The sequence below is a fragment of the Gossypium raimondii genome, chromosome 4, assembly GCF_025698545.1.
Source record: "Gossypium raimondii isolate GPD5lz chromosome 4, ASM2569854v1, whole genome shotgun sequence".
Classification (NCBI taxonomy): Eukaryota; Viridiplantae; Streptophyta; class Magnoliopsida; order Malvales; family Malvaceae; genus Gossypium; species Gossypium raimondii.
Window position 1 is genome coordinate 19,497,705 of NC_068568.1, and position 14,387 is coordinate 19,512,091.

A 14,387-nucleotide genomic window follows, 5' to 3' on the forward strand; every position below is an offset into this window, starting at 1 on the left:
GATTTTTTATAAAAATTCAATTTAGAAAAAAATAATAATTTTTTTTATAAAATCACTTAACTAATAATTTTTAACAGACAAAATAAAAGATTTTTAGCATAGCAAAACAGTGTCGTTTTATTCCAAATGAGCCGCAAAAGGTAAGCAATAGCGGCGTTTTTATAAAAAACGCCACAAAAAATAATTTTACTTTAAAAAATAGCGCCATTTTATATAGCAAAACAGTGTCGTTTTATTCCAAATGAAATAATTTTATATAGCGTTTTTATGAAAAATGCCGCAAAAGGTAAGCAATAGCGGCGTTTTTATAAAAAAACACCACAAAAAATAATTTTACTTTAAAAAATAACGCCATTTTATAAAATCCCCTCCCCCGAAATCCCCAACTTTTCCCCCTAAAATCCCTAATTCCCCCCTTGAAACCCCCAACTTTACAAATATATTGTCCTTTAAAACTTTTAACTCCATGCCCATTGCTATCTTTCTTCCTCAACCCCAATTTTTAAACGCCCAAATTTGGAAAGCTATTTTTTCTTTCTATGCAGAACTTTTCTTAATCCACAAGCTTTAGCTGCTCCATGCGATTCCATCACAGATCTGAAGGACTCGAGGCTCTGCGAATTAGGTCAGTCTTTTATGTTTTTGTGTTTTTTTTAAAAAATTTCTGTCGAAAGTAACAACCAAAAAACCTAAAATATGAACAGCCAAAAGCCTAAAATTTGAACACTAATCGGTTGCATGAAGAATTGTTCGTGCGTGGCTTACGCGTATGATGCTGGCATTGGTTGCATGTTATGGAGTGGAGATTTGATTGATGTCCAGAAATTCTCTAATCGGGGAGTCGATCTTTACATTCGTCTGCCATCTTCGGAACTTGGTAAACTTGTCTTCTATATCGACCATGTGTGTGACGAATTGCATCAATTAATCTTCATTTTTGGTTTCGATGTTTTATTAGCCATGTTTCTGGATTTGCAGATAAAGGGAATAGTGAGATAATTGTTATTACAACAGTAATTTCAGGCATGATCGTGATTATAATAATTTTTGCACTCTTCTTATTGCGTAGAATGGGTCAACAAAGAGGTAAAATGTCCACCTTTATTTAATTAATCTTTACAGTCACTTTTTTTAAGAAATATGTAAATTCTTTAAGAGTTCTCTTTGAGTAAAATTGGATTTAAAGGTATTTTTTACTCGATTTAAATTCAAATTTTAGATAAAATAAAATAAAATTGGAATAGAATTGAGTCGAACTCAAATACAGATAAATGCTCTAAACTTGATTGAGTACTATGATAAAAGTTAAACCGCAGGTGTTGAGTCTTTGAAGTCTGGGTCTATTGATGAAAGAGGCGACAAGGAGGTTAGTATATCTTCTAAAGCCACTGTTTGTTTGCTTTTCCAAGTTTGTCAAACTTCAATATTTACCTGATGCCTAATATGGATTTAACAACCTGTATGGAGTATTTCTGATATAAGTTCGATTAATATATTTGAGGTTCCATTTGCTATTCCTTATTAAAATATTACTTAATTTACATTTTTTTCGTGTTGTTATTTCATTGAATTACAATCTTCAACTTCTATTTTTAGTGAGTAAAGGATAGCCTCGTTTTATCTAGTGTTCATGGCAGAAAGTACAGAAGACTTCGTAGCTAATCTGTTGACTTCTATTAGACTTGTAAAGTTTGTTAGCAAAACAAGGAGAAATACTTGAGTCTCGTAGGCTTGTTGCAATTGCTAGAATAACCAAATCAAGCTGTCCAAATCTCTTGGGAAAATTTCTCTCTTTGTGGTGGTTGATTATTTTTTCTAGTATGCTCATTTTATTACACTCCCTCATTCTTTATAATGTTGTTTCTATGGCATGAATTTCTATTTTATTAAGTAGTTTGTTTGAATCCATTGTTAGTGACCAAGGTGTTATTTTTACTAATAATTTTTTGAAGGAACTCTTTCATATTTGTGGAACAAGGTTAGCCTTTTCTTTTGCCTACCACCCTAGTTTGATGGTTGAATAAAGTTAGTCAAATTGGAAATTTGATCCTGTTTTTGGTGCATACATGCACTTGAACAGTTGGTTTTTGAAACAAATTGTTGTTGTTTACCATATATAATTTACTTGCTGCATGGATGGATGAAATTTGGGTAGTATTTGCCTTTCTTGACTTTCTATAAATGATTTTTCCTTTTGCTAAAGACCTCCATCTATAATGTGTGAGCTACAGTTTCTTGTTGTTCTGGTTTAATGGATAGTTTTTTGTTCCTCAAAATGAGATTGATGTGGTTTATTTTGTTCAATTGCATATTGGATTGTCATATGTGTGTGTGTGTGTGTGTGTCAGTTTTATGGAAATGTGATGCTGCTTCTTTTGGTTTAATGTATGTTGTTTTCTTGAGCTTTCTTTCGGCTTTCTTACCAGTCCGATGCTGCTTCATTTTAATTTTGTATTTATTGTATTTGTTAATGCAGACGCCAAAGCCATCGTTTGGACCCCACAAGTTGAGGGAAGGTTTGCCACTTATTCTCATTCTGCGAAACAGACTGAAGTATGCTTTGACATACATAGAAGTGATTGCTATTCTTATGCAAAGGCATGTTATGGTAGATAGGAAGGTTAGGACTGATAAGACCTACCCTGCAGGTTTTATGGGTATGTGGGACTTGCCATTATGAATCAATTAAAGTACTTGTATTTTTATTCATATTATAAAGTCATATAAAGTAGGTTGAATATCCTACATATAGACTTTATTTTAAATTTTTGTACATATTAATATTATTACACAAAAGTTTTCACCTACACATATTACATATTTTATTTTGTTCATATTGCATATGTTATTTTAAATAAAAATAATGTTATTTTTGTATGTGTTTTAAAATGCAAATCTAAGATTTAAAATCGTAATTTTGAAGACTGTATCTTTTAAAGAAATTATCTTTTTATGTATGATCTCATAAATCTAGTAATATTTGTTTCTTTTCTTCAAACAAAAGCACTAGATGTAGTACTTAAGTATTCTTTGTTCAAAAATTGATGACAAATAGGCTAAATCTTTGATAACTGGTTTGGATGCAGGGAAGAGAATTAACCATTACAGAGAAAACAAATTATCTGGTTTTCATGATCAATGCTTTTCAGGTAATCTAGCACCTAAGTATGCATTTTAGTGAATGCTTTTGGATGTTACAAATTCATACCACTTTATTGATGTTACATTATCTAGTTTGGATCTGTATCCTGATGCTACTTTATTGATGGTGGATTTGTAAATTTAAGTGTTTAAATGTTGTAAATTGAAGTGTTTAAGTGCTGCAAATTGAAGTATTTAGTTGCTGGAAATTGAGATGTTTTATCTCTGTAATTGAGGTGTATAAATGTTGTTAATTTATATGTTTAAATGCTGCAAATTGAAGTGTTTAAATGTTGTAAATTGAAGTGTTTAAGTGCTGCAAATTGAAGTGTTTAAGTGCTGCAAATTGAAGTGTTTAGTTGCTGGAAATTGAGATGTTTTGTCGCTGTAATTGATGTGTATAAATGTTGTTAATTGATATGTTAAAGTGCTGCAAATTGAAGTGTTTAAATGCTGTAAATTGAAGTGTTAAAGTGCTACTTTCCATTGTCACCTCCCTCATTTCTTTATGCATCAATAACTATATTAATGAAATCAAGTACTACAATTATATATTATTACATATGGGGGTTGGAGAATACGATCAAAGGGAAAACATCAGATATGGTGATTCCCAGCCAAGCAGTGGCTTCTTAGACACCCAACATTTTGCACAACCAAACATGACCAGAACTTCTAAACCTACATGTTGAGGTTGTTACACACAAATCCCTTCCTTTTTTTAGTTTATGTGTTATGTGATGATTGTGTTTTAAAATTTAACTTGTTTTAGTTCCTTACATTCTTATAGGATTCACACTCAATGAGCAAGAAACATCTCAGCAATTCATTGGGATCGAGCAGTCAAAATTCAGAATCAAGTGACACACAAGAGCTAGATTTGGAGCTTAGGCATCATCGTAATCGATAATTTTTTTGCTACTTTAAATGCATGCTCATGGAACTACATTTTATGCTTTCCTAGAATTGTAAGTTCAAATAAGGTGTTGATCTACAATTTATACATACAACTTGAGCAAGTTGATACGAACTAGTTTGAATATTTTTTTTAAAAATTTCAAAGGAATCTTATGTAATCAAAGGCAATAAAAACATAGTTCAAAAGATAATAAATGAAAGAAGTTTAAGAAAATAAAAATAAAACAACTAAAAGCAAAAATAAAAATAAATAAAAAGAGAAAGAAAATAAATAAAATCAGTGATCCTCATCGCTGAAGGTATCAGGGTTATAAGGCGTTGGCGTTGAAGAAGATATGTGGAGGTGTTGATAGATCTGCTGTAAAGTTGCATCAATACTGTCGAACCATTCAAAACAACACCACTCAAAATGAGTGAATCGCTCGGAGAGGTCTGCGAGGGTAGCAGTAGAAGTAGTTATACGGTGACCTTGAGGTGGATGTAAAGGTGGATCCTCGTGGTGGAAAGGGACATCATCAGTGAAGTCCTCATACTGATCCTGAGGGTCAGAATGATATAACCGGTATCGATGAGGATCCACTGCACGCAATCCCTCGATCATCCTCATGTGACTCATGCTCGATAATCCTTACGGGGACATCTGTCCAACTAGTGTGAAGGAGGAGGACTGCTCCGGAGTGTCGATGAGACAGAAGTGTCATGCAAGTTAAGTCATGTAAGGGCCTAAACAAATAAGACCTTTCCTAGTGCGTTCTGTCTGATGGCAGCACGCTAGGGCAATAAAGTAGGCAAGTAAAGGTGTGCCCTGTTGCCATGCTCCATAGAAAATTTAAATTGAATGTACCGACAACGCCGATGCTCTCCCTCTGACTGGTCAATGTGTGAGCCAAGATGGTATGAATATAGCACAAGGGCAGAGGTAGGGAAGTCGCCTTCCGCCGACTCAGATCATAGGGTGTGATACTCGCAGTAAGGTTTGCCTAGCATAAAAAAGGCGAGTAGAGGATGTGCCAGTATAAAGTGAGAACCCCTCGGTACCCATGAACTCCTTAGTTTAGAGCCCTAAAGTAGCTCCGAACTCTGAGATGCTCATATGATAGGTTGTGTCGCTGAGTCAAAAAGTAATATTTCAGAGGTCATCATGAGTCGACATCACGTGTTGTAAGAGGAATGTTGAACAAAAATCAAGAGTAAGCTCCGAGTAGATGGGCTCGATGATGGAGAAGAACCGGTCCTAAAGAGCTGTGGGAATCAATGCACGCACTCTATCATCTAATTGGACGTGCTTTAAAGCGGCCCAATTAATGCAACGGCTTAATCCAAACAGGCACTACCAGAGAGGCTGATAGAGGTCCTCTTGAGGACCCTAAGAGAAACAGAGACATCGGTGGCGTGCTTCAGTGGAAGGTCCCGAGAAAGAGGTCGCACCTGGAGTCTTCCACTTTTTTGAAGTGGGGATGGAGACTTTAGATTTGTCGCGTGTGTTTGTCATGGGGTGCCTAAAATACAACCAATATCACATAAGCAGAAGAATCAGGACAGACAACAGAAAAGAAAATAGAGAGACAGATCAGGAAAGCAAATAAAACAACTATTCTAGTCTAATAAACCGCATGACAAATATTGAATCCAAGTTGAAATATAACTATATATTGACATGCTAGAAATAGAACTAATAGAATAAGAAAAATGAAGTGAAACAAAAACAACTAGAGCCTAGTAATCATTATACCAGTCAATAATGAAACACTCAAAACAAATAATCACATACATACGATAAAATAATAATTAGAGGAAAATATAGATAGGCTGAATGAAAACAAGACTAGTTTAGAGTTTTGGGTTGTGTTTAGGACCGTGTTGGGCCACACAATTGTGTCACACGCCTGTGTGGATCTATCTTAGCCCGTGTCCAACTCGAAATTCAAACCCAGTCTTCACATGGTGACGGCCACGCCTGTGTACCAATGCCCTGTGTTTTACTCCTTCGCTTCTCCCATGCCTGTGTGCAAGGTCGTGGGGGGCAAACGGTCGTGTCTCTTGCCCGTGTAACTCAATGACTTGAAATTAAAATTGAAAAATTAGCTTCAGTACTCATACAGCCTAGGAAACGCCCGTGTGTCTAGGTTGTGTGTGCTATCCCAGATCGTGTGCATAATTGAGCAAAAAATAGAAAGTTACACAGTGTAAAGACATGGCTGTGTAGGACACACGGCCTGGACATACGGGTGTGTCCTTGGCCGTGTGAGTCTTGGGACTAAATTTTTCCAAAATTTGATTGTTACACAGCTTGAGATGGTCATACGGCCTGGACACATGGGCCTATGCTAGGCTGTGTGATTACTAGAGCTAATTTTTTAATTTTAATTTCAAGTTAGTGAGTTACACAGGCAAAAGACACAACCGTGTGCGAGACACGACTTGTCACACAGGCGTGTGTAAGACCATGTGCCCTACACGACCTCGTACATGGGCATGGGAGAAGCGAAGGAGTAAAACACACAGCCTGGCACACAGCCATGTGTGCCACACGGCCTGGACACACGAACGTTTTCATGGCCATGTGAAGACTAGGCTTGATTTTTGAATTGGACATAGGCTAAGAAAGACCTACACGGGTGTGTTACACGACTGTGTGGCCCAACACGAGCCTGAGCACGACCATGTCACCCTTTTTAACCCAAAACCCTAATTTTTTTCTTTTTGTTTTATCAATTCCTCCCCCTCTCCTTTCCTATATAGCCGTTCTACCAACGTCGACCCCCCTTTTATCCACTATTGTCGCACCCCCACCACACAAACCCCCTCCTTCCCTTTTCTTCGATGAAACAGCCCCTACTCCGTCGTTGCATATCACTTCCCCTTTTTCCTCCCCATTCTTCCTCCAACATGCCTTTCCCTTGCAAACATCCCATCGTCCCTCCCCCGTTTCCCTTTTTCTGTTTCATTTCCTTTTCCTCCTCCGTCTCTCTCCCTTTGAAATAGCCCCCACCGCCGACCTTCCCTTCTCTCCGTCACCTACTGTCTCGCCATCGTCGAAACCCCGTGCCTCACCGATCGACCCCCTTGTTGTTTGCCTTTTCCCCTATTTTGTTTATTTTATTTATATTTCTTATTATTTTATTTATTCTTTTATTAATAATTTTCTTATTACTTATTTTCGTACTTTATTTTTCTTTTTTATTCTGCTTTCGATTTCTGCCTTGGTTATTTTTTTGGTTATTTTTCATACTAGTCTTGTTTTCATTCATTTTATCTATATTTTACTCTGGTTATTATTTTATCATATGTGTATGATTATTTGTTTTGAGTGTTTTGTTATTGATTGGTATAATGATTACTAGGCTCGTTGTTTTTGTTTCACTACATTTTTCTTATTGTATTAGTTATATTTTTAGCATGTCGGTATATAGTTATATTTCAACTTGGATTGGATATTTGTCATGCGGTTTATTACACTAGAATAGTTGTTTTATTTGCTTTTTCGATTTGTCTCTCTGTTTTGTTTTCTATTGTCTATCCTGTTTCTTCTACTTATCTGATATTGGATTGTTTTTCAGGCACCCCTTGACAAACACACACGGAAAATCTAAAGTCGTCGTCCCCGCTTTGAAAAAGTAGAAGACTCTAGGTGCAACCTCTTCGTCGGGACCTTCTGCCGATGCACACCTTCCATGTCTCCGTTTCTCCCAGGGTCCCAAAAAGGCCTCTATCAACATCTCCGACAACAACCGTTTGGATTAGGTTGTTGCATTGATTGGGTCGCTTTAGATTTGGTCCAGTTAGTTGATAGAGTGCATGCACTGATTGCTACAGCTCATTGGGACCGGTTCTTCTCCATCATCGAGCCCACCTACTCGGAGCTTACTCTCGAGTTTTGTTCAACATTCCTCTTACAGCATGCAATGTCGAACCATGATGAGCAGAGCACTATTACTTTCCAACTTGGCAGCACGACGTGTCATATGAGCATCCTAGAGTTCGAAGCTACATTAGGACTCTACACTGAGGACTTCATGAGTGCCGAAGGGTTCCTTACTTTATACTGGCACATCCACTACTCACCTTCTTTATGCGTGGTAGACCTTACTACAAGTACAACACCCTATGATTCGAGTCGGTCGAAGGTGACTTCCCTTCCTTCGGCCTTACGCTATATCCACACCATCTTAGCTCACACATTAACCAGGTTGAGAGAGAGCATCGACATTGTCGGTACAATCGACACTTATATTTTATGGAGCATGGCCTCGGGGCACACCTTTGATCTTACGTACCTCACTGGCCTAGCTTGTCACCATTAGACAGAGCGCGATAGGAAGGTTCCTATATATTATGCCCTTTTGTGACTCTACTCGCACAACACTTCGGTCTCCTCAACACTCCAGAGCAGTCCTCCTCATTCACACTAGTTGGACATATGTCCTCGATGCCTTCAACGATAAAGATCACTGATTTTATTTTATTTCTTTTTCTTTTTGTTTTTAATTGTTTTATTTTTATTTTCTTAGAAATCTTTTTTTTATTATCTTTTGAACTATGTTTTTATTTTTATGGTTGTTTTTAATTGAGTTTGTAACCTCTTAAATCTTCTTCATTATTTGTGTTTATTTTCTTATTAGTTTGCTCGGAATCATGCACTACATTTAAATTTTCCTACTGTAACACCCTTAACCCGTATCTGTCGCCGAAATAGGGTTACGGAGCATTACTAGTGTTTATGTTTCAAAACTATTAAAAAATTTAAAAAATTTAATTCATATCATCAATCATAACAAAACTAATCAATAACATACGTATTGTCCCTTATACGAGCCCTCGATGCCCTAAAAACACACTAGAAGCAAGTCGGGACTAAATCGGTAACATATAGCATTTTTCAAAAAAAAGATGAAAATTTACAAACTATAAGGAACACACGGCTGTGTTACCTGGCCGTGTGTCACACACAGCTAAGACACATGCTTGTGTCCCTACTCGTGTGGACGAAAATAGGCTATTTTACAAACCATTTTTCTCACCCAATTTGGCATGTACCTACAACCACAATTGCACATAGTTACAAGCCATAACAGGGCATCCAAATCAAGCATAAACAAACCTTAATCATATGGTATAACATCATACAACCAATATGCCCTTAGGCACCTTAAATGACAATTTATAAAATGCAAGCCATATGTTCAATTTAACCAAATAACCAAATAACTTGTGTGCATACTTTCATCAATACATACCATGTATCTTACTTACCAAAATACAACCATTTGATACCAAAATTCCATTATTTAACAAGCATCAATTTACCATATGGATCATACCTATTTAAGTATCAATTTACCATAATACATCATAACACAAGACACATATACCATACGCACACTTAACTATCGTTTTACCCTTCATCATTTAACCATAAATCAAGACACATCAACCATATTAAAGCAACTTATAGACATACCAAAATATGCCAAAACACAAGCCAAATCATATGGTCATAATTACAACAAAACATATAGGCCAACATTAGCCAAAATAGCCTATACATGCCATTATAACAAAAATTAAACAACTGAAAATACCAAAAGAGTTGATGGATAGTGTGATATAGCTCCGACAAGCTTCCAACCCAAACGAGATTTCGATTCACTATAAAACCCGAAAAATAACACAGCGTAAGCATTTAAGCTTAGTAAGTTCGTATAACTTAGAATTTAACTTACCATTTAGTCACAATTTAGGTAAGTAAACATAGCATATCCCAACTCAATTTGGCCAAATGCCTGAGCACATATTGACCAACAAATTAGCCAAGTAAAACACATATAATAGCCAATAAACATGGATGAACATAATAATTAAGCAAGTTTCATATACATGTATCATCCATTTCATGTTTCAATACATCATATAATATCATTTCCATATATTTCATGTATATACCTGTAATAGTTTGTATCGAACTCATATCATCTCGTAACAGAACATTGCCTGTTGAACCATTTAGAATATTGTTGGATACTTAGGATAGCTCACACATAGTGTGCTAAACTGTAATCCATCAATTCATGTACATGCATGGTCATACGAGCTATGAATCAGTATGCTCTCACGAGCTGTAAATCGGTAAGCTCATATGAGCTGAGAATCAGTAACCCTAATGACATGTCATTTGTATCATACGAATTCTTAAGGTTCAAACGGGACTCAGTAATCGTCGTACATCGTCAGATATACGATCGGTATTTATACATGAAAATTATACAAATCACAGACATATAATTCAATTAAAACATATAAATACTCAATTTAATTACACGAACTTACCTCGATGAGTATACGTATATATTGAGACAATTAATCCGAGACTTTCTCTTTGCCCCGATCTAACTCTGTACGAAGTCTAACTAGATCTATATGGATAAATTTAACCCAATTCAATATATTTCACATTCAATTTAGTCCAAGACCTATTTTTTCAAAATTACCATTTTTCACCTATACTTTTAATTCTTTACAATTTAGTCCATAGCTCATAAAAATGAAAATTTATACAATTTCACCAAAACCCACTATGGCTGAATATCAATTAGGTCCTTAGCATGCCTTGTATTTCATTTATTTGACAATTTCAACATGTAATATTTTTTAATTTTCAATTTAGTCCCTAATTGACAATTTCATCAAAAATTCCTTTACAATAGTTGTTTATCTAACAACAACCATTCATTTTCTAACATTAGACTTCAAAACTCATATATAATCATCAATGGTGAAACCCTAATAGTTTAATAGTTTCACAAATTAGTCCCCGGACTAGCTAGATTAAGCTACAATGATCCCGAAAACATAGAAATCGTCAAAAACGGGACAACAATGTATACCTAATCAAAGGAATTAGGGTTGTCAAAACTTTAAGCTCCCATGGTTGCCATTCATTCTTAATTTCGGTTGCTAAAATGATAATGGAAGATGATACTTAATTTGTTTTATTTATTTTATCATTTTATTACCTATTTATAAGTATAACCTTTAAAGTTAATTTAAATTTCAAAATTGCCAAGCCATCATATTCCACTATCTCATTTATGGTTTAATTACCATATAAGAACTTCCACTTTAAATTTCTATAGCAATTTAATACTTCTAGCTACTAGAACTCAACTTTTGCACTTTACGCGATTTAGTCCCTTTTATTAAATTGAGCATGTAAACAGTAAAATTTCTTAACAAAATTTTTATATGGTAATTCTATCATGATGTAGACCATAATATAATAATAAAATAAAGTTTTTTAATTTAGATTTGTGGTCCCAAAACCATTGTTCTGATTTCACTAAAAACGGGCTATTACAACTAAAATAAAAAATCTCATGTTTCATTCCCGACCACTAGTACATCTGTATCAAGTCACCGTACATTTTATTACTTCCCTGATGAACAGAGAAGCTACCGCTATCAGCTTCGTGTAAGATTTTCTGAATGAGTTCTGAACTCTTCGGTACACAAGTTCTACCTCTAAACAATAAGCAGCCATCAAGTCCTATCTGAAATTCCGAATCAGAAGTCGACTCACACTGTGCCCGTTTAGCTAGCAATTCACTATCACATTTATGAGATTTACAGATCTGTTGTAAAAACATCGGTGTAGCTTTCAACTCAACTAAGACTGAGCCATCATCAGATAATGTCAGTCCCATATTCATCGCTCGGAGAGCAAACAAGGACTTTCTACGCAAGGTATCAACAACTCCGTTTGCTTTTCTCGAATGATAATTAATGATCAACTCATAATCTTTTAACAGTTCGAGCCATCTACACTGTCTCAGATTCAAATCTTTTTGTGACATTAGATACTTCAAACTCTTATGATCGGTAAATATATGACATTTTTCACCAAAAAATAGTGTCGCCAAATTTTCAACGCAAACACAATAGCTGCCAACTCTAAGTCATGTGTCGGATCGTTCTTTTCGTACGACTTTAACTGTGTAGAAGCATAAGCTATTACTTTGCCTTCCTGTATCCAAACACAACCTAAACCATTTAAAGATACATCACTAAAAATTACAAATTCTTTATACGATTCAGGCTGAACCAAAACTGGTGCTTCGGTCAACAGTGCTTTCAACTGATTGAAACTTCACTGAAATTTTTCAGACCATTCAAATTTCACATCTTTCTGTAAGACTCATGTCATTGGTGTAGCTATCATCGAGAACCCTTTAATTAACCTTCCTTAATAGCCAGCTAATCCGAGAAAATTTACTTCGGATACGTTTCTCGATGGTTTCCAATCAACAATTACTGAAATTTTACTCAGGTCAACTTTGATGCCTTCAGCTGATACTACATGTCCCAGAAATGTGACTTCTCGGAGCCAAAAATCACATTTGCTAAGTTTAGCAAAGAGTTGTTTATCACGCAGAGTTTGCAACATAATCCTCAAGTGTTTAGTATGCTCAGACTAGTCTTGAGAATAGATCCGAATGTCATCAATAAATACCACAAAAAATCTGTCAGAAAATGGTTTGAAGATTTTGTTCATCAAATCCATAAATACTACTGGTGCATTAGTTAAACCAAACAGAATCACAAGAAATTCATAGTTTCTGTACCTGGTTCTGAATGTAGTTTTCGGCACATCTGAATCTTTAACTCGCAGCTGATAATAACTAGAACGAAGATCAATCTTCGAGAATACTGTGACACCTTTCAACTGATCGAATAGATCGTTAATATGAGGCAGTTGATATTTGTTCTTGATTGTAACTTTGTTGAGCTGACGGTAGTCTATACGCAATATCATCGATTCGTCCTTTTTCTTAACAAACAGAACTGGTGCACCCTAAGGTGAAAAACTAGGTCGAGCAAAACCCCTATCTATCTACTCTTGCAGCTGCGCTTTTAACTCGGTAGGAGCCATTTTGTAAGGTGTTATCGATATCGATAATGCTCTCAGTACAAGTTCTATAGAAAACTCAATCTCTCTAACCAGCGATAATCCAGGTAACTCCTCTGGAAACACATCGAGATACTCACAAACCACTAGCACTGATTCAAGTCTCGATTCAGATAGTTTAGTATCCAATACATAAGCAAGGCAAGCATTTCAACCTTTTCTCACATATTTCTATGCTGACATAGCTGATATAACAATAGGCAACCCAGTCGGATTATTTTATTCAATACGAAGTGTCTCACCGTTCTAACACTTTAATACGATAAGCTTTCGTCTACAATTTACAATAGCATCATGCAGAGTTAGACAATCCATACCCACAATCACATCAAATTCATCAAATGGTAATAACATCAAATCAACCGAAAAACTGCAACCCCGTGTCATCAAAGGATAGTTCTTGCAAACTATACCAACTAGCACATACTGACCTAGGGGGTTTGATACTTTAACCATGAATTCAGTGGACTCAACAGGTAAATTTTTATTAGATACTAATTTCGTGCAAACATATGAATAGGTTGATCTCAGATCAATCAAAGTAATAACATCAGTATCATAAATACAGAAATTATCGGTAATAACATCTGGCGTAGAAGCATCCTCGCGTGCGCAAATAGCATAAGCCCTAGCTGGTGCTCGTGCCTCAAATCTCATAGAAAAGTTTTTCATCACATCACAACTACCACTCACATTTTCAGAATTATGAGGAGGTCTACCTCTTGCAGCTGTGTTGCTCGGTCTCGTAGTTTGAACTTTCTCTTTCTCAGATTTCTCTAGGCAATCTCTAATATAGTGGTTTAAGGAACCACACCTAAAACACGCTCCGTTCTTTACTCGACACTCACCATAATGTGGTCTGTTATAGTGCTTACACTCGAGTCTAGCATCTCTGACACTACCCACACTCGCTACAGATGTAGCCTGAGGTTTAGGACTGAAACGTCAGGTACCTCTGTCTCTACTAGAATATCCCACAGAAGTAGTAGAACTGTAGTGATGTTCTTTTGATTTCTTTGATAGTGACTGATAGGACTTCGCAATCAATCTCTTTCTTGAGTCTCTAGCTTCACAATCAGCACGTCTTTTCTCTTTACTCAGTTTTTTGGGCTTATGTACCCGGTCAACCAATACAACGAACTATTTCAACTCAAGAATTCCAACCAAAAGCTTAATGTCCTCGTTTAACCCTTCTTCGAATATTTTACACATAGCAGACTCAGTCAGAATACACTCCCAGGCATATTTGCTCAATTTGACAAATTCCCACTCATACTCTGACACAGTCATACGACCCTATGTGAGCTCAAGAAATTCTTTACGTTTTTCATCCAGAAACCTCTGACTAATATATTTCTTTTGGAAC

General features: G+C 35.9%; 1 protein-coding gene across 9 annotated transcripts; it reads left to right on the forward strand.

Moving 5' to 3' along the window:
* Nucleotides 1-416: 416 nt before the first annotated feature.
* Nucleotides 417-4,171, forward strand: LOC105766716 (G-type lectin S-receptor-like serine/threonine-protein kinase SD1-13). Of its 9 annotated transcripts, none has more exons than XM_052629438.1 (8): nucleotides 417-625; nucleotides 705-877; nucleotides 979-1,086; nucleotides 1,317-1,366; nucleotides 2,477-2,516; nucleotides 3,087-3,149; nucleotides 3,718-3,834; nucleotides 3,932-4,171. In XM_052629438.1, exons 2-7 carry the CDS (start codon nucleotides 739-741, stop codon nucleotides 3,831-3,833), a joined length of 516 nt encoding a protein of 171 aa, XP_052485398.1. In that variant the 5' UTR covers nucleotides 417-625; nucleotides 705-738; the 3' UTR covers nucleotide 3,834; nucleotides 3,932-4,171. The 9 variants fall into 9 exon arrangements, 6 of the variants coding, with proteins under 6 accessions (XP_052485398.1, XP_052485399.1, XP_052485397.1 ...); XR_008195151.1 differs by having other exon boundaries at nucleotides 418-625; nucleotides 3,681-3,834; XM_052629437.1 differs by having other exon boundaries at nucleotides 422-625; nucleotides 745-877; nucleotides 2,477-2,657.
* Nucleotides 4,172-14,387: the final 10,216 nt, after the last annotated feature.